Raw genomic sequence first — 19,331 nt, 5'->3', positions numbered from 1 at the left:
GAACATAGAACTAACAAGCCATCACCAACTGGAAGAATTCAGGAGAACTCAAAAGGAGACTCCATGTGTCCTACCACCTCCCAGAATCCTCACTGAAATCCATCTCGGCTGAGCAATGCATGTGCCACCAAGAAGCACCCTGATTCAGAGTGAGTGGCTGGAAACAACCCAGAAACTAACCCCATCGCCATAAAACCCGAGACTGAGGGCCATGTGGTAGAGCAGCCCTGCTGGGTTCCCCTTACCTTCCTGCTCTCTGCCTGGGTGCCTTTTTCCAATAAAATCGCATGCTTTGTCAGAACATGTGTCTCCTCGGATGATTCATTTCTGAGTGTTAGACAAGAGTATACTCTTGGGCCCTGGAAGGGGTCCCCCTTCCTGCAACACAGACATCTCGGCTTTTGCATCCAAAGTTTGTCTTCACTCCACCCCAGTGCGCGTGCACACACACACACGTGCGCATACACAGATCCTCTGGCAAGGGTGTTCACACCAGCCTTGTGGTCCACACTCAGGATAGGTGAACAGGGAAAAGGGCTGCACAGGATCTGAAAGTGGGAACAGGCTGTTTGGCTACTTGTGCAGGAACCCTGGGTATTCGGATTAGAGTTAAAAAGAGCACAGGTGTGGGCTTCAGGGCTAAGGATGTGCCCTTAGCCCTGCCATCTACTCAGCTCATAGTGAAGGCTGCAGCTGGAGGAGGACCAAAGTGGAAACACCAAAAGCAGGGAGGAGCAAACTGTGGCAGATGGGTCAAATCTAATTCACTGCTTGCTTCTGTGAATAAACTTGTATGGGAACACAGCTGCACCTAATTTGTTTACATATTGTCTATGGCTGCTTTCTCTCCACAATGGCAGGGTTGAGAAGCTGCAACAGATTCTGTGTCCGTGCATACTAAGTCACTTCAGTCATGTCTGACTCTTTGCAACCCTATGGACTGTAATCCACCAGTTTCCTCTATCCATGGGTTTCTCCAGGCAAGAATACTGGAGTGGATTGTCATGCCCTCCTCCAGGAGATTTTCCCAACCCAGGGATCGAACACACATCTCTTCTGCTGCTGGCATTGGCAGGTGGGTTCTTTCCCACTAGTGCCACATGGGAAGCCCTCAGAATGGCCTGCTGCTGCTGCTAAGTCACTTCAGTCGTGTCCAACTCTGTGCGACCCCATAGACGGCAGCCCACCAGGCTCCCCCGTCCCTGGGATTCTCCAGGCAAGAACACTGGAGTGGGTTGCCTTTTCCTTCTCCAATGCATGAAAGTGAAAGTGAAGTCGCTCAGTCGTGTCCGAATCTTAGCGACCCCATGGACTGCAGCCTACCAGGCTCCTCCGTCCATGGGATTTTCCAGGCAAGAGTACTGGCGTGGGTTGCCATTGCCTTCTCTCAGAATGGCCTACAAAGCCTAAAATATTACTATGCAATTCTTCATCTAAAGCATGGTACCCAAAGCAGGGTCTAATGCTGCTTGAAGTCTAAGGCTGTTTTTGAATTCAGACACCCTAATTCCAGGATAAATTGTGTTTCCCCTCTTTTTCCCTTTCTTTATTGAAAATGATTTTTACCCTAAACTTTCTTTTATCTGTCTATTTGTTTACTTTTGGCTGTGTAGCATATGGCATCTTAGTTCCTCAACCAGGGATCCAACACATGCCCCCTGCAGAGGAAGTGTAGAGTCTTAACCACTGGACTGCCAGGGAAGTCCCTTATTAAACTTAAGCAACACTTTGCTGTGCACATTTAATTCACTTGGCTGATAAAGGTGGTATATAAGCCCAATTTGCAGATGAGCTGAATGAGGCTCAGGGAATGTAAGGTCATATATTTAAGTGGTGGCAGGACCAGAATTTCTGCAGAGGAGGTGCTTAGAGATGGCTATAGGATCTGAAGGAGAGTGAGAGTGGAACTACTTGGGTGTCAACTATAAATTGGCACTTGACATGGACACTCGCCATCTACCTCTAGAGGATTAAATCATGTGCTGCTGCAGTTGCTGATTTTCAATACCCCCTGAAAGGAGCTCAAGATGGAGAGCAGAAATCAGGCACTCCATGCTCTGAAAACAGACAGAGCAGGTCTTCAGATAGTTTGACATTTTGAGGAGCCAATTTTATGAGCCCAATCCTTGTATCTGCTCATGTCTAAAAAAGCACTAAAAATCCTTCATGGTGATGACTGCTCCTCGTGACTAACAAAAACCTTCAGTAAAAAAAAATATGTGCTTGATTGCATGTATTCCTCTTTCACCAAAATCACATGTATACTGTCCTTCCCCCTACTCCTTTGGAGCAGTTTTGAGAGGAGAATCTGAGTTCTTGTCCATGGAGCCGAAGAATGGAATCCAGGAACATGCAAACACTCACAGAAGCAAGCAAATAGAATTTATTAAAGAGGAGGAAAGTGCAAAGCCCTCAGTATAGATACTGAGAGGAGGTAAAAAGTTCCCCCAAGGTGGATCTTACACCAGTTTTTATATCCTTCCTTAAATCACATTATTTCTAACCAATCAATTTAAAGGTCAAGATACTTAATATCTTTATGGCTTCTCTTGATCCTTGGATTAAGTCACCACCCTTTTTCATGCCCTTTGGCCATTTTACCATGGACCAGATGTATGGCTTAAGATTAATGATCCTCAGTTGTTTTACCCTCAAGCATATGGAACAGAATTTGTTTACTGCCATTCCCTGGATCTGAGTGCTGATGATTTATTAGACTAAACACACATTCCAGGAATTCAGGACAATGGAGTTGGATGTTTACTGAAAACAAGACCGAGGTCTCAGAGTTCTACACTGACTGCCTAGTAATCTCTACTTCAGTTTCTTAGAGCTATCTGAAGTGCTATCTCCTAGGCTATAGTCCTCATTTTGCCCCAAATAAAACTTAACTTGAAACTCTCATATTATGCATTTTTTTAAGTTGAAAAGGGGATTTATTCCTTTATGATTGAGAAAATGTCAGATGCACTTGCGAAAGAACAGAGATGGCAAGCGGTGCTGGAGACTAGGGGAACTTTGTCCGCAGGACCCCCTAAATGCTGCCCAAGATCTTCAATCTTTTTACTATAAGTTAAACATTGCTTGAGGGCACTTCTCTGATTTTCTAACACTGGCTCAGTCCTTTGCTTCCTCTGATTATTGCATTCTCCAGAAGCAGAGGAGTGAAATAATTGAGTCAGGCTGCCTGAGTGCACATCCTGGCCTTGCTCTAACTTGCTGACCATGTGACTTTGGTCAAGTTCTTTACCCTCTCAGTGCCCTGCCCCTGCTGTTTTCTCTGTACAATGGGAATAATAAGCATGCTCGCTGCCAGAGGTATGAGGGGTAAGGAATGCTGGTACTTGTGTTTGTTGTTACTTTGGTTTTCATGGACAGCTGCCCAACATATTAACCTTGGCCTTTCATGGAGCCCAAGAGTCCATGGAAGGTCTGTGTCTTGAGCTCTAAGCCCTGAACTCTATGCATTCCTTTCTCATACTTGCTGTGAGGAGAGAACCATTTGCTTTGCAAATATCCAGGAGAAGGGTAAGGATATTAGGACCTTTTGTTCAGCTGGGATTGGAGAGAAACACTGATCAACCTTCTCCTCCTCTCCCCCACCCCTAAAACAACTCCTTTAAGGAGATTTTTTAAGGCTAAGTGTTCTCTACCAAAGAGGAACCATTGATGTTTTAAGAGCATTTGCCACTTGCCTCTGCAGACACTGAAGCCTGTGCTGCTGCAGCTGGTAGAGAATGAGGCCCTCTGTGCTCCAGGGAAACAAACATAAATTCTGCAAAAGTCTCATTTGGAAAATTCTCCTATTAAGTGACCGATCTTATCTCATTAACTCTCAGTTTAGTTCAGTCACTCAGTCGTGTCCTACTCTTTGCAACCCCATGGACTGCAGCACAATGGGCTTCCCTGTCCATCACCAACTTCCGGAGTTTGCTCAAACTCATGTCCATCGAGTTGGTGATGACATCCAACCATCTCATCCTCTGCCATCCCCTTCTCCTCTTGCCTTCAATCTTTCCCAGCATCAGGATCTTTTCAAATGAGTCAGTTCTTCTCATCAGGTGGCCAAAGCATTGGCCAGCTTCAGCATTAGTCCTTCCAATGAATATTCAGGACTGATTTCTTTTAAGATTGACTGATTTGATCTCCTTGCTGTCCAAGAGACTCTCAAGGGTCTTCTCCAACACCACAGTTCAAAAGCATCAGTTCTTCAGTGCTGAGCTTTCTTTATGACCCAACTCTCACATCCATAAATGAGTGCTGGAAAAACCATAGCTTTAACTATAGCTTTGACATAGCTTTGCTTCATATCTAGGAAAGTACTAAATCCCTTCTTGGTGACATCAACTCATCATGACTACAGAAAACCTCTTATAAGGTAAGCACTTGATTGCATGGAACTCCCTCTTCGCCAAAATCTTATATATTGACCTTTCCCTATTACCCCTTTGGAGCAGTGTCTCAGAGCTAACTGAGGTGCAGTCTCCAGGGCTGCAGTCTTCATTTTGCTCCAAATAAAACTTAACTCATAACTCTCAGGTTGTACATTCCTTTTAGTTGACAGTTGCATGAGATGGTATGGATGAAGGGGAGTGGAGTAAGAGTTTCCAGGTCCCAGGGGCAGGCTATCTCTGCTTGGATCTGAGCTCTGCTTCTCAGTGTGACCTCGGGCATTTTACTTAAGTTCCCTTAAACCTCAGTTTCCCCAATCTGTAAAAGGGATGGTAAGGCAATAATAGTATCTGCCTCAAAGGGGTTTTTGTTTGTTTGTTTGTTTGTTAGCATTAAGTGAATTAATCACCTGGCACATTGCATGTACTGAGTAAATGTTATTACTCATAAAATGTTACTTACTTATAAATAAGCTGTTATTATTTTCAGGACTGGGCCAATTCTAGTTAGTTAATTCATCAAGTTCTTGGCAGTCAATGACCAGAGGCCAAGTGAGTCTAAGGCCTGGGAAAGGTCAGAGGAAACTGGATAATAGCCCTGGGAGTACTTGTATTGAAGTCTGTATGTTCCTTCCCTGTATTCTCTGTGAATCCAGATTGAGTCTGGATTAGAAGCTCCCAACAGTCTGATCAGCATCTTTCTGAAGACCTTGAACACTCACCTGGTAGATCTCTAAGTCAGAGGTGTCACCCGGAGTGCAGCCAGTGATACCACCCACAACTGGGATTTTAGGCAGACTAATTGGATGTCCTGGGACTGGTGTAAACACCAAAGGTAAAACCACACTTTTGCTCCTCTCATTGCCTTCTGGGGCTGAGTGATCCTGAGACACAGTCTGGACACCTGGGATATGACCTTGTGGTGGGTTTCCTGTAGGTGCATCCCCTTCTGTCTGGGTAGTTAGGCTGGGAGTGGAGTGGAGTGAAGGGAGGCAGATCCTAAAACATTGAGATTCTCAGCCTTGATCTGCAGCCATTTTTACAGCTATGTTTTCTCTGATTTTTATGGCTCTCTGGGGCCTTGTCCCAGCCCTTGCTACTTCTCCCTTCTGAATAAAAGCCTAACTAGAAATGTGTGCCCCACCCCTCCTTGAATTTCTTCCATCCTCTGTAAACCAAACAACCTTCAATTAAACAGAAGCAAGTTTGGAAAGTGATACTTTCTCACTCCAGACTTGGTGAAACCTCACAAACTTCTAGCCATTACCTGACATATGCTGCTACAAAGAGCAGGAGGCTGGGTAGGACCATCTCCCATTGTCCAGTCAGGGACAAATCCTGGTCAAATGGCAGACTCACTTCGCTTGTCCACACTCCTCCTCTAGAGTCCAGATGGTCCCTTTTGACCTGTGGGGCCCACTCTGACCTGTAGTGACTTTGAACCCAAGACCTGCTTTATTCCTGTGCCAGGTAAGCCATTTTCCTAAATGTATCTTCAGTCAATAACCTTTTAAGGTTGTTCCTACCAAGTTTCCATTGTGTCTTGGGGTTGATTGTCTAAGAAGGAAAACACAGATAAGATTCAGAGAGTAAATGGGAACCATGTGACCCCTCATGTTCCTTTATTTCTGGGCTGCCACCTTGCTTGCTGAGGGGAGCCAGGTATGCGGTGGCAAGGTCTGCAGTGCTACCTATAAAAGGCTGTCAAGTGCCCATTCAGCCTTGGAACTCGCATGGAGCACTTTCCATTAAAATGGCAAATTACTGCTTCTTGGTGGTGAGTCTGTCCCAGGAGGCCCAGCTGAGCTTTCAAAGTACCGGCTTCCTCTCCTCCATTTACTCTGTCTCTACCCTAGCTCTCTTCCAAGGCTTCCTTGTCCCCTTTCTCTCTGGAAGCTTCTTTGGGTTCATAACATAGTGGGGAAGGAAGGGAAGAAGAGGGAAAGAGGGAGGAGGGAAGGACTAAGTGACCACCCAAGAGCTTCAGAGGGAAAAGAAAGTGGATCTTTCTGGTGTAGGAGGACAAGGCCATTTCCTCATGTAGGGTGATGAAAAGACTTGGGCTAGCCATTCTGATCCCAATGTTCTGCCAACCACAGAAGGAGCTCAGTGCATAGACTGGACTAAGATTAATTAACAGGAACAATTAGCAGAAAAAAAAAATGGATGAGGAAGAGGTTTTTCTGAATGAACACTCTGGGGACAGGTGTGAGGGTTCTAAGGAGGAAGGCAGACAAGATCTTAAAGAGCTCATGCAATTCCTCCAGTGCTAACTCACCCCCAGAGATGATGCCCAGACTGTGGATAGGAGCCCAGTGAGACTGGCCACTGGGCCAGGCACAACGGCTCATCCTGGGTATGACTAGGTATTAATAGCTTGGATGAAAATAAAATTTAAGACCATCATTTTAGTTGAGAAGTAGAGCAAAGCTTGTTCTGGAAAAGGTGAGTTCTAGTTCTCAGTGCTACCAGAAGTGACCTCTGCCTGCCCACCCCTTCTCCACCTTTATTGTCTCTTATGCCCTTCTCCACCACTTTGGATTATCTTTCGAGTCTGTTCATTCAACACAGGTTAATAGAGAGTAGATCATTTTCCAAACACTGGACTGGGTAGTGGAGTTTCAGCAGTGTAAGCACAGTCCTTGCCCTCAGGGAGTTCATAGTCTAGTGGGCAGACCAATAAACTAGTGCCTTCAGTGTAATTCATGCAGAGATAGGGGTGTGTGTGTGTGTGTTAGTCTCTCAGTTATGTCCAGCTCTTTGGACCTCTATGGACTGTAGCCCACCAGACTCCTCTGTCCATGGAATTCCCAAGGCAAGAATGCTAGAGTGGGTTGCCATTCCCCTGTCCAGGGGATCTTCCTGACCCAGGGATCAAACCCTGGTCTGTTGCATTGCAGACAGATTCTTTATTGTCTGAGCCTCCAGGGAAGCCCTGTCACAGGGAGAAGAAAGCACAAATCCCGAAGAAACCTAGAGGAAACACAGAGAACATTACAAATATTATCTCTCTTGGGGAGGTCTTCCCTGATTTGTTTTCTATAATACTTTGCATATCCCAGTTTTATTGCTTGTGTCATTGCACTGCACTGAGGTTTGATTGTGCTTATAGGTTTGATTTCCCACCAGGTTCTGAGTTCTTTGAAGGCAGGGAGCTTGCCTAATTTTTCTTTTTGTTTACAGTAGCCAATACTTGCGCTTCCCTGGTGGCTCAGGGCTAAAGAATCCGCCTGCCAATGCAGGAGACTCAGGAGATGCCAGCTTAATCCCTGGGTTGGCAAGAACCCCTGGAGAAGGAAATGGCAACCCACTCCAGTATTCTTGCCTGGGAAATTCCATGGATAGAGGAGCCTGGTGGGCTACAGTCCATGGGATCACAAAAGTGTCAGACACGACTTAGAGACTGAACAACAAACCAGTACTTAATATGACTTTGTTGAATAAATAGCAGGTAAATAAGAGCTAGTTCCTGAACTGCTCACTATCATCTGAGCTTTCAGGTAGCTCACCGAATGCCTACCTTAGCCACCTTCCTTGAAAGCATCATGCAGGGGTCCATGTTGGGAAAGGACTTACAGCAGGCCCCAACTCCCCTTCTCACTTTACTGCTCTGTGCTGTCCCAGGCCAGCCAGGGAAATAATGACCCTGCTACCCTCTGACCAAGATCTCTTGTCTTCTTTTTAGGGCTGGCCCTCCTGCTGCAGCTGGGTAAGTGCCCCATGGATGCAGAGTGTCAGGGGTCCCTGGGTACAAGGGACACTAGTCAGGGCAGGGACCATCTCTTATTTCCCTGCCAATCCAGGCACAGCCACCAAAATTGTCTGTTACTTCACTAACTGGAGCCAGTACTGCTCTGGGGTTGCCTGCTACATGTCCAAGAATGTGGACCCTTGCCTCTGCACACACATCATCTATGCTTTTGCTGGCATGACCAACTACCGGATCACAACCATCGAGTGGAATGATGAGACACTCTATGCCAGCATTAACGGACTCAAGCACTAGTGAGTTCTGTGCTTGGGCTCTGGGCTGAGTTGGAAGCCTTTCAGAAGTCCTTAAAGATACCAGTATCAGAATGCCCAGTCTTTGAGTCCTGTTTGCAATCACCCTCATGCCTCATTGGCAGAGTTGTTAACATCACTCTCCCCAGGGGAGGCAGGTTGCTGTCATTTGCCTAGATTATTTTCTTAGCAGACCCTCTGCATCATATTCTATAGGTCCCACAAGGTACTACCTACAAGGGATTCATTGTGAGTACAGTTCCTGGAGTTTGCTGCATTGCAGTAAAGTCCCACACCACCCTATGAGCTAGCTACCAGTTTAACTTAAGATGGCTCTCGTGCCAATTAAATACGTGGCATATTTATTGGGTGACTACCTATGAATTGGGTGAGCCAGGCTTTATGCTAAGTGCTTTTCATTTTTTTTTTTTTAATGTAACCTTCAGAACAGAAGCAAAGTTTTAACAGATATTTTAAATTGAGGACACTGTATCATATAGAGGTTTTCCTTAGACCATACAATTAGTAAGTGGCAGAATCCAGGAATGCTTGGCCAGTCTATCAGATAGGTTAATTGACGCTTTGGTCCAGTTGGGAATCAGTGGGTAGGTTTTAAGATCAAGCTCAAAGGACCTGGTGCCTGCTGGGAGTCACCATGGAATAGAGGAGTTAGGTTTGAATCCTCCTCTGCCAGCCCTGGTAGCTGGGTGATGTGAAACAAATTGCTTAACTTTTCTGAATATTGCTTAGAGGGCAATGTGAGACTAATAGTTCCTGCCTGATTGTAAGTGTGACAGGAGCAGTGCATGTGACATGCCTGGCATTTGGTAAGCATTTAGTAAATTGTAGACACTTCTACTGCCCCTATTCCCTGCTGTTTCCTTTACAAGACTCAGACTTTCAGCTTTCCAGTCTTGTGTGTCCTGACAACTCCAGCCCACCTACCATCTGTGTTAAGGGACTGCTTTTAGATTCTTTCATCCTCCCTAGGATGGCTTGCCTTGTCTTCCCCTGAAGCTTCCTGTCAAAGCAGAATCCATCAGCCCACTCTCAGGGCCAGAAACAGGAACCTGTTCAATGAGTATTAATTAATACTGTGTCCTGGAGGTACCTATAGTAAGAGAGTGCATGTGTGCTAAGTCACTTTAGTTGTGTCCAACTCTTTGCCATCCTGTGGACTCTAACTCACCAGGCTCCCCTGTCCATAGGAGTCTCCAGGCAAGAATGTGAGGGTGGGTAGCCATGCCTTCTTCCAGGGGATCTTCCCAACCCAGAGATCGAACCCACGACTCCCATGTCTTCTGCATTGCAGGTGGATTCTTTACCGTTCAGCCACTGGGGAAGCCCCAGTAAGAGAGTACCTTGCTCTTACAGAGAGCTTTGCTCCCAGTACAAGAGCATAGACTGGTAATAGGGCAAACCTGGGGCTGCTCAGGTGTGGGATAAGAGGGTGGTCAGCAGATGACTTCACTCTCCCTGGGGAATTTCATTTACACTGGAATCTTCCTATCTCCAGCAATACAGAACTGAAAACCCTGATATCTGGTGGAGGCTGGAACTTCGGGACCCAGGGGTAAGACTTTGTATTCAAGGCAGAATCACTCCCAGATTACTCAGTCTCATCCAGACGTCAAGTGCTCTAAAATTCTCTGACATGGGTTGTCTCTAGATTTCAGGTATCAGTTTAGGTATCCCTTAACTTTCTCATCAGAGTTCTCTTTGAAGTTTTTCCTTCCTTGATCATAGCTCTTACCAGGCTGTATTTTAACTGACTGTCTACTTATCTATACCTTCCTCCAAAAAAGCTCCTCCAGGGCAGAAACTATTTTATTCATCACTATACCCCAGCACTGCTACTGCTAAGTCACTTCAGTCGTGTCCGACTCTGTGAGACCCCATAGGCGGCAGCCCACCAGGCTCCCCTGTCCCTGGGATTCTCCAGGCAAGAACACTGGAGTGGGTTGCTATTTCCTCCTCCAAAGCGTGAAAGTGAAAAGTGAAAGTGAAGTCGCTCAGTCGTGTCTGACTCTTGGCGACCCCATGGACTGCAGCCTACCAGGCCCCTCCATCCATGGGATTTTCCAGGCAAAAGTACTGGAGTAGGGTGCCACCAAATGTCAAATGAACACCTTGTAACTTCAGTCCAGGAAAGCTTGAGCTTTCCTCTGTCTCATAGGAAATGTATGAGGCTTTTGAGCACGAAGTCACCCAGAGCAACAAGCCCAGGTTGCTGATTTCTGCGGCTATGTCAGCTGGCAAAGGTACCCTTGAGACTGCCTATCAGATCCCCGAAATTCAAAGTAAGGCCTGTGGGCCCAAGTTCAGAGCTAATTAACCCTGAGACCTCCCCCATAGATTGCCTAATGCTCAGATACCCTGGAGAGAGAAGGCTCTGTCCCAAAAGAATAAGATGATCTCAAAGCCTGAGAGAGACATGGGAAGCCAGTCAAAATTCTTAATAACAAATGGCTACTTGGAAAAGTTAGGTGAGTTTCAAACTTCTATAAGACCTGAAGGTCTGAGTGCAATGAGTTATTGGTTATAGATTGTGCGTCTTCTATATATCAACTTTTCAAATAAAGGTGAGACAGAATGGAGTAAAGAATACTAAAGCATAATCCTGCATGACATGATTACAAACCATATTCAGTTGGGACTAGGACCTTTAGGGGAAGTGGGATGGAGAGTATTATTTTCCTTGGGTCATTTTTCTTCTCTTGTATCCTACCCCCCACTTCCCAAGGTACATGGACCTCATCAATGTGATGACCTATGACCTTAGGGGCTCCTGGGATGGTTCCACAGGAGAGGACAGCCCCTTGTTTTTAGGACCCTACGACAAGGGAGACAACAAATACTTTAGTGTGGTAAGTGAGGATTTGGGCCAACCAGCTCTGATGGATATTTTCAATCAAGTCTTGAGATCTCTGGCCAAGGAGTAAAAGGGAGGCTGAGGAAGCTTTATGGACAAGATGAAGATGATAAGCTTTCTTAACTCAGTTCATGTTGCCTACTTCCTTATGCCTATGATTAATTGTACTCATTTATCTTTTACACCAGAGGAAGCAGCACTGTGGTTTGGGATAATCCCAAACATTGGGGAAAAAATATAACTATCATTTTCACTGATGTTAAGAATACATTTCATGATCTATCTTGCCCTTAATCTTCCTCACTTTTCATCCACTTTCTCCCGATTCTATAAGATTGATCTTCCTGACTTGTATGGCATAGGTAGCTATATAATAAACCTTCTTAATGATTAGTAGATGTATAAATTGATTAGATGTGATTTCAGTGCAGAATTCAACCAGAGACTTTAAAATTGGCATGGGAAAGTCTCCCAGGGGAAAACCCTATGCTTAAACATTCTGAGATGCCATATTTTGCCAGTTGTGGAAATGAGAGGATGCATGACTGAACTCCAGTTACATCCCAAATGCCAAGTCTAGTATGAGGGGAAGAAGGATAATGGAACATTTCATTCCTAATTGACACTGAGCCCTGCTACCTACATAATGTACCTCTTAACAAGGGTGCCTATAACACCCAGTTCCAGAAGGGAGGGTACACCTTTCCCTTCTATGAGGCTGGGTTATGGAAGAGTCTATGTCCAAAGTGGCTGGGAAACTGAGTAGAAAGTGTTGACTATTCCACAGGCCTCTGGGCACAAGCTTAGCTGCTTCTTAGTAAACATCTTCCTTACCTTTCCTCTAGGATTATGCAATGAACTACTGGAAAAACCAAAATGCCCTGCTGAGAAACTGATGGTGGGCTTTGGGGCTTATGCCAGTACCTTCACTCTCACCAACCCTGCCAACCGTGGCCTGGATGGTCCCACCTCTGCCCTGGGGGCTGCCAGAGCCTACACTCAGGAGGCAGGGACTCTTGCCTACTTTGAGGTAATGTCCCAGAGGGCTGGGAGGACCAAGGAGATTGACTCTCTGTCCTAAAGGGTAAAAATACTTCCAAAAAAGAGAGAATTTATTGTTTGATTTCTAATCAGGGTACCCCATGTTGCCTGCTCTGAGTGTATGTGGTGGGGAGGGAAGGGTAAACTATTAATAAAATATCTTAAATTTTAATCTTTTAGAGTAAATATGCATGATTAATACTAGTAATGGTTAACATTTACCAAGTCCAAATGGATAGCCAGCTCTGTTGTCAATGATTTTTATATATTATCCTATTTAACACTCACAATGGTGAGATGGATTTAATCATCTTACACAGAAGACAGGGAGGCACAGGGGGATTAAGAAACCTGCTCAAGGTCACAGAACTACTAAGTGGCCAAGCTAAGATTCCAACTAAGGTTGTCTAGCTCCAGCATGTCAGACCCTAACCATTATGCATTAGCATCCCCTTGTTGGCTCTTTTGTGACAAATATTCTTTCAAATAAAGGAACAAACAAGCTAGATTCAAAGGGTAACTGGGGCACAAGGCACAAAGAAGCTGCCCTGTTCCTTGTGCACATATGGGTATTGGCACACCCAGGAATGGCAGGAATTCAGGTCTCATCTTCCCAGCCAGCACCCTTTCCACTGTGCCACCCACAGGAGGAAGAGCAAGGAACCTGGGTGAAATGGGAGCCATGCACTCTTGTTTCCAGTAAAGAGTGGGTGGGGTGGGAGTGTATTCCAGAAAAGAAAGAGAGGGAGAGGGAGACATGAGCCAGGCAGAGCCAGGTCCATCTGAGCCGTGATTGCTCCTCTTGCCCCAGGTTTGCTCCCTCCTGAAAGGAGCCACTGAAGTGTGGAATGCCCCCCAGGAGGTGCCCTATGCCTACAGAGGAATTAGTAGATTGGATATGCCAACCCCAAGAGCTTCATGATCAAGGTAAGTCCCTCCAAACCCTACCTTCTGTACACCTGGGAGAGGCAGGGAACCTCCCCTCCAAGTATATTGGAATTAGTACAAGAAAATACCAAAGAGAGGAAAAGCAAAACCCAAAGTGGCCCCAAGGTCTCGACCCAGCTGCAGAGCCCAGCAGTTGGAACAGCCCCTCTGCCCCTCAGCAATTGCAGCTGGTTCCTCCCTTCCCTCAGCCCCTCCCCCTTCCCATACCCGGCCCCCATGCCCCTTCCTGGACTCTCCCCTTTGACCCCCTGCCCTCGTCAACTCTACAACTCTACTCCTGATCCAGCTCTCTGACACTCTTCTTGCCACAGAACCACGGAGTAGATCTGAGTTCCTTCCTCTCCTCTGCTCCTGCTTACAGTAACTTCATGCAGGAAGAACCCAAAATCTGGAGATGAGAGATCCATGAGGCCATTAGGCATCTGCCCACTGGCCTTTCATGCTCTCATCTGGATGATTACTGTTTATCAGACCCAAAGCCCTTCACTCTATACCTCATAATCACCAGCTCTGTCTCTCTGCCCAGACACTTGCCATGTGAAGGGCCCTGTGTATCTTTTGCCACTGCAACCCACTCAAGCTCCATCTCAGACAAGGCTTCTCAGAAGGTGGCTGGTAATACAGAGAGCACAGGTAAGACTCATTCTCCCTGACTTGGTAGTCCTAAAATCTCTCCCTGTCCACAGCTATGTCCACGAGTCCTTCAAAGTACCCGTGGAAAGCCATTTTCCATTCCCTCCTCTCCATGGCTGGATCATGGCCTTCCCTGTCATTCTGCTGGAGTCACTCCCTGTGCTTGTGCAAAGGCCACCCTACAGTCCCCTTGATTCTCTCCCACAGGCCCAGTGGCTGCTGAAGAACAGGTTGGGGGGCCATGGTCTGGAACACTGGCTTGGATGACTTCACAGGCACTTTCTGTGGACAAGACAAATACCCTCTCATGCACACCTTCAAGTCTGCACTTGGCGTCTCCACTCCTGGTGAGTAGTGATGCACCTCTCACCATCCACAGGATGACAAACTGGACATGGTTAAGGAGGAATAAAAGACTATCCAGTGCTCCCCTCAGCCTGGCCTCAAAGGAAGCCTCCTTCAGATCTTCCACCTGTCCTAGCATGTCCATGGGCACTGGCATTTGTGACTCAGAAAGAAAGACTCAGATGGCTGCTATGGGGCAGCCCTTGGGTGGCTGCCCTTACGAAAGGTCCATCACTGTTCCCAAGAATTCTTCTTGTAGAGCTGTTCTGGGAGCCCCTGGAGAACATCCGGGAGCCTGGGTAGGGAGGGGACCACAAACACCTTGTTTCTGTTCTCATCTGTCCAGCTCCAGCCCTAGGAACTATGTGGAGTAAAGAAGACAAGCCAAGGAAGGGATGCCAAAGTTAGATGATGAGGAAAGGGATGGAAAAAAAGACAACTCTAAAGGGGTCCAACTGGCCCTTTTTCTGAGAGTGGAGCAGAGTTACAATTGGTCTCAGGATACAATTTTGCCCCTAACATAAGGTTCAGGGCACATGCAGAAAGCAGAAGCAGGATTGGGGTGGGGGGCAGGAAACCATGGGGACAGCCAGTGCTGACTGATGGACCATGTCAGGTCTGCCGGTTCTTTCAAATTTCAAGTTATCCTCACAGGTGCTCTTGGAGACCAGGCGTAATTAGTCTATTTAAACATAAAAACTAGGGAGGTATTAGTCAAAGGGTGTGTTTCAGTTGTACAATATGGATAAATCCTGGAGATCTATTGTAGAAACAGTAACTATAGTTAACAATGCTTTATTGTATACTTTACAGTTTGCTAAAAGGGTAGATCTTATGATACGTGCTCTTATTGCAAAAGTTAATAATAAAGAAGGTGAGAGGAGACTTTTGGAGGGGATGAACATGTTTATGGCATTAATTGTGATAACCATGATGCGTACTTATCTCCATCTCATCAAGTTGTGTGCATTAACAGTTTTTTATATGTCAGTTCAGTTCAGTTCAGGCACTCAGTCATGTCCGACTCTTTGTGACCCCATGAACCGCAGTACACCAGGCCTCCCTGTCCATCACCAACTCCTGGAGTTCACTCAAACTCACGTCCATTGAGTCGGTGATGCCATCCAGCCATCTTATCCTCTGTCATCCCCTTATCCTCCTGCCCCCAATCCCTCCCAGCATCAGTCTTTTCCAATGAGTCAATGTCAGTCATACCTAATAAAGTGGTTTAAAAAGAAAGGTATTAGTGTAGTTGGCATTGCACAGGCTCTGTGCTCAAGACAGAACTGGTTTTGAATCTCAGTTCTCACCTTAGCTGACATGAAAAAAATGATTTTTAAAATTCCTCCACTCTGTAGGATTTTGGTGGGGAGGTATGGACTTTCCAGCTGGTGCTAGTGGTAAAAAACATACCTGCCAATGCAGGAGATAAAAGAGACCCATGTTAGATCCCTGGGTCAGGAAGATCCCCTGGAGTATTCTTGCCTGGAGAATCCCCATGAACAGAGGAGCCAGGCAGACTACAGTCCACAGGGTCGTAAAAGAGTCAGACATGACTGAAGCAACTTAGTACACATGGAACATAGTATTTGGGCAAGCATTTAAGTGATGGAGGTAATAAATAAGCATATTCTCTCCTTAAACTAAAAACAAAACTAATAATTGTGCTGCACTTACTATTTTATATACCATACACACTGGAAAGTGCTTCACAGAGTAATTCTAAGATTAGTGTCTCTAATACAAGTAAAGGGAGGAAATTGAGGCTCAGAGAAGTTAATGACTTGTTTGTGGTCACTGAGCTCATGCCAGAGCTCGGCTATGAACTTGCGTATCACTGATTCAGGCCCGGAGCATGTAACCACTGGTTCAGATAACAGAACCCCCAGTGACACTACAGACATGACACTTGTGCTGGGAAAGACCACTCTAGCACCTATGGGTTCCTTTACTTACTCTCTCAGGTTGCACAGTGCCCACCTCTACTGTGGGCTCCTCCACAAACACTGAAGCTCCCAAGACTGGCAGTGCTGATAATAGTGGATTCTGTGCCAAAAAGTCTGATGGTCTCTATCCCAGCCCCACCAGCAAGCATGCCTTCTACAACTGCATGGATGGACATACCTATGAGGAGGCTTGTCAGACAGGCCTGGTCTTTGACACAAGCTGCTCTTGCGGTAACTGGGCTTAAGCTATCCCCTTGTGGGGTCCACCGAGGACTCTAGGAACAGAATGATGATTAAATGGAAGTTTTGCCTCGGAATGCCAAGTGTCTGCTTTGATTTATGTCTGTGTGATACTCTCCTGCATGTAAAAGAGAAGTCCTGCCTTTCTGCTCCCTAGATGGCTGTAGAGGTTGGGACTGGGAGAGGAGGGGTAGTGACTGGGACCTCTCTGAACATCTCTGTGGGAAGTTCTGGAGCTCTGGGCTCCTCCTGAGGCAGAAGGGGAGTGGAATTGGGAAGGTCTAGGAGGAAAGAGAGATCAGATCCATGTTCTTTCTCATAAGTATGCCTCCAGATGGTCTTGCAAAAGGACCTAGAAAAGTGGCTGAACTCAGAACACTTAATTTACTATATCTTCTCCTTCAGGAAACTCTTCTTTCACCAGGTTTACTCATCTCCAGACTCCAGGGCTATACAACCCAAGCAAACCATACTTGTTTGAGGACAGAGCGTGATAGCCAACTGCAGGACAGTCCACACACTCCACTTCCACACCTGTGAGCTTAGGAATAAAGTTCATCAGCATGATTTCTAAATTAGCTCACTTTAGTTCATCATCTTCATTTCCACAACACACCTAAATGTACCTTCAGTTCCCTAAGGGAAAGCACAAAGAAAATGAAAATGCACATTATAACAGGGGTGGGAGATCTCGCTCCTGACATCTCCAGGGTGGCATGGCCCCTGCTCCAAGGAGCTGAGGAACACAGCAGCTCACCAAGCCAGGAAGACCTTCCACACTAACCAGCTCATTTTTGGGGCCAGGGAAGGGTGGTTCTGTGCATCGTGCTCTTTGGACAAAACCAGTGTAAACAACAAGCAGAACCCCTGGAAGTTAATTTCTTTCCTTCCCATCTCATCAGCTGAAAATTAGCAGGGTTTCTATCCATTTCAGTTTGTCTGGGATAGTCCTGGTTGCTAACTATTGTCCTTGCCTCCTGTTGATTTAATAAGTTCTACTGGTTTCAAAATTTTACTTAAAAAATTTTTTTTTACTAACCATAGCAAAGTTATCTGGAATGGATTGGACACACCTCCACTTTATGTTACTTCCAATTTCTGCCGTGGTCTGTACACACGGTTAAATCTAAATGTTCATTGGTGATAACCCATCTCTCTTTTCCTGGTTCTTTTCCAGGTGGTGCTGTGCTTAGTTGCTTTATTGTGTCCAACTCTTTTCGAGCCCATGGACAGTAGCCTCTCAGGCTCCTCTGTCCATGGGGATTCTCCAGGCAAAAATACTGGAGTGGGTTGCCATGCCCTCTTCCAGGGGATCTTCCCAACCCAGGGATTGAACCCAGGTCTCCCACATTGCAGGCGGATTCTTTACCATCTGAGCCACCAGGGAAGCCCTGTTCTTTTCTGACAAAGATTAAATTATCGCCTCTTACAATGACCACTTGCAGATGCTCACTGACAAATGAGCATGTGCTTAGATGGAAGTGGCTAAGGACAGCTATTTCCTCTGGTCTGCCCAGCTAGAGTGGAGAAGGCAATGGCACCCCACTCCAGTACTCTTGCCTGGAAAATCCCATGTAAGAGGAGCCTGGTAGGCTGCAGTCCATGGGGTCACGAAGAGTCAGACACGACTGAGCGACTTCACTTTCACTTTTCACTTTCATGCATTGGAGAAGGAAATGGCAACCCACTCCAGTGTTCTTGCCTGGAGAATCCCAGGGGTGGTGGAGCCTGGTGGGCTGCCGTCAGTCGGGTCACACAGAGTCGGACACGACTGAAGCAACTTAGCAGCAGCAGCAGCAGCCCAACTAGAGGGGGAGGTCTTGATACTGTGGCTCCTTGGTGGGCCAACTACTGTGCTGTGCCCACCATGGCCTGCAAGATGCATAAAATCATCAGGTCACCAACATGGGATCAGTGGGAAGTTTGGGAAAATACAGGTTAGAATTATGTGAAATACGAACAGGAGAAACCAAGCAGTCACACCACTGAACTTGTAGAGAGTAATCTGAATGCTCTTGCTACAGGGTTTGTTATTTGTTGTGTGGAATAAATCTACAACCACTTATTTTATTCTCTGACAACACTTTCTATTTTTGAAGTAACTGCTTTTGTTAGCAATAAGCTATATACAATTAAAGTGACTATATAATGAAAAATTAAGTACTGAATTTTCATACTCCAAGAAAGTTGAGATGAATGTATGACTTGTGTAAGATGTTAGTTGACATTAACTGTCTACCATAGGGTTGTTGAGTATTGCATGAAAACCAGAGGACACAAATCTGCTGAATAAGCATCACCATCTATTTCTAAATTACTAATTAGTTTAAGAAGATTTTACTTAAATTTGATTACTTAACAGAGGTAGTTACTAAAGGTATTTTATATCACTTGGTGAAGCATAATATGTCAGTTTAGGTAAATATAAGAACACTTTTCTTATAAGAACAGAAGTACCAAATTCATTTCTTTTTCTACTGTGTATGTATGTGTGTGTGTGTGTGTGTGTGCGTGCACAATTATTAAAGTCAAACTCTGTTTGCAGAATAAATTCACAAGCTTTTACACAATACCAAATTTATATTGATGTAATCCAATGCATTATATAGAAAATCACATAAGTTAATTCTAATAATAGTTGAATTTTTCCACCTAGTTCATGAAATCAAAGTAAAGCTTTTTGTGGTTTATTTCATCAGAAGTGAAACATCTGACATTATTGTACATGCTATTGTAAATTCACTTTAAAAGTTAAACATTAAAAATTATTTTTGTGGTGATGAATTTAAATATCAGTGGAAAACAACATTATGTAAAAAAAAATATTCCTTCTAAATTTAAAAAACCCTACAGAGCAGAAATGTCCTGGGAGTTAGCTGAAGTCACAAATCACTCACTAATGTGTTTTAAAAT

General features: G+C 45.4%; 1 protein-coding gene across 1 annotated transcript; it reads left to right on the top strand.

The window, feature by feature from the left end:
- The first annotated feature begins 3,302 nt into the window (after nucleotides 1–3,302).
- LOC133245172 (acidic mammalian chitinase-like) lies at nucleotides 3,303–16,423 on the top strand. Its single transcript, XM_061413154.1, is given in 14 exon segments — nucleotides 3,303–3,318; nucleotides 8,077–8,100; nucleotides 8,195–8,396; nucleotides 9,910–9,966; nucleotides 10,063–10,069; nucleotides 10,570–10,686; nucleotides 11,129–11,260; nucleotides 12,111–12,138; nucleotides 12,141–12,295; nucleotides 13,118–13,193; nucleotides 13,196–13,233; nucleotides 14,095–14,126; nucleotides 14,128–14,234; nucleotides 16,197–16,423. Coding segments are annotated over 14 exon segments (1,218 nt in total).
- The last annotated feature ends 2,908 nt before the right edge of the window (nucleotides 16,424–19,331 follow it).

Source organism: Bos javanicus, chromosome 3 (assembly GCF_032452875.1).
Source record: "Bos javanicus breed banteng chromosome 3, ARS-OSU_banteng_1.0, whole genome shotgun sequence".
NCBI classification, from domain to species: Eukaryota; Metazoa; Chordata; class Mammalia; order Artiodactyla; family Bovidae; genus Bos; species Bos javanicus.
Note: the sequence above shows the minus strand (reverse complement) of the source record. Positions and strands in the feature narration are given on the sequence as shown.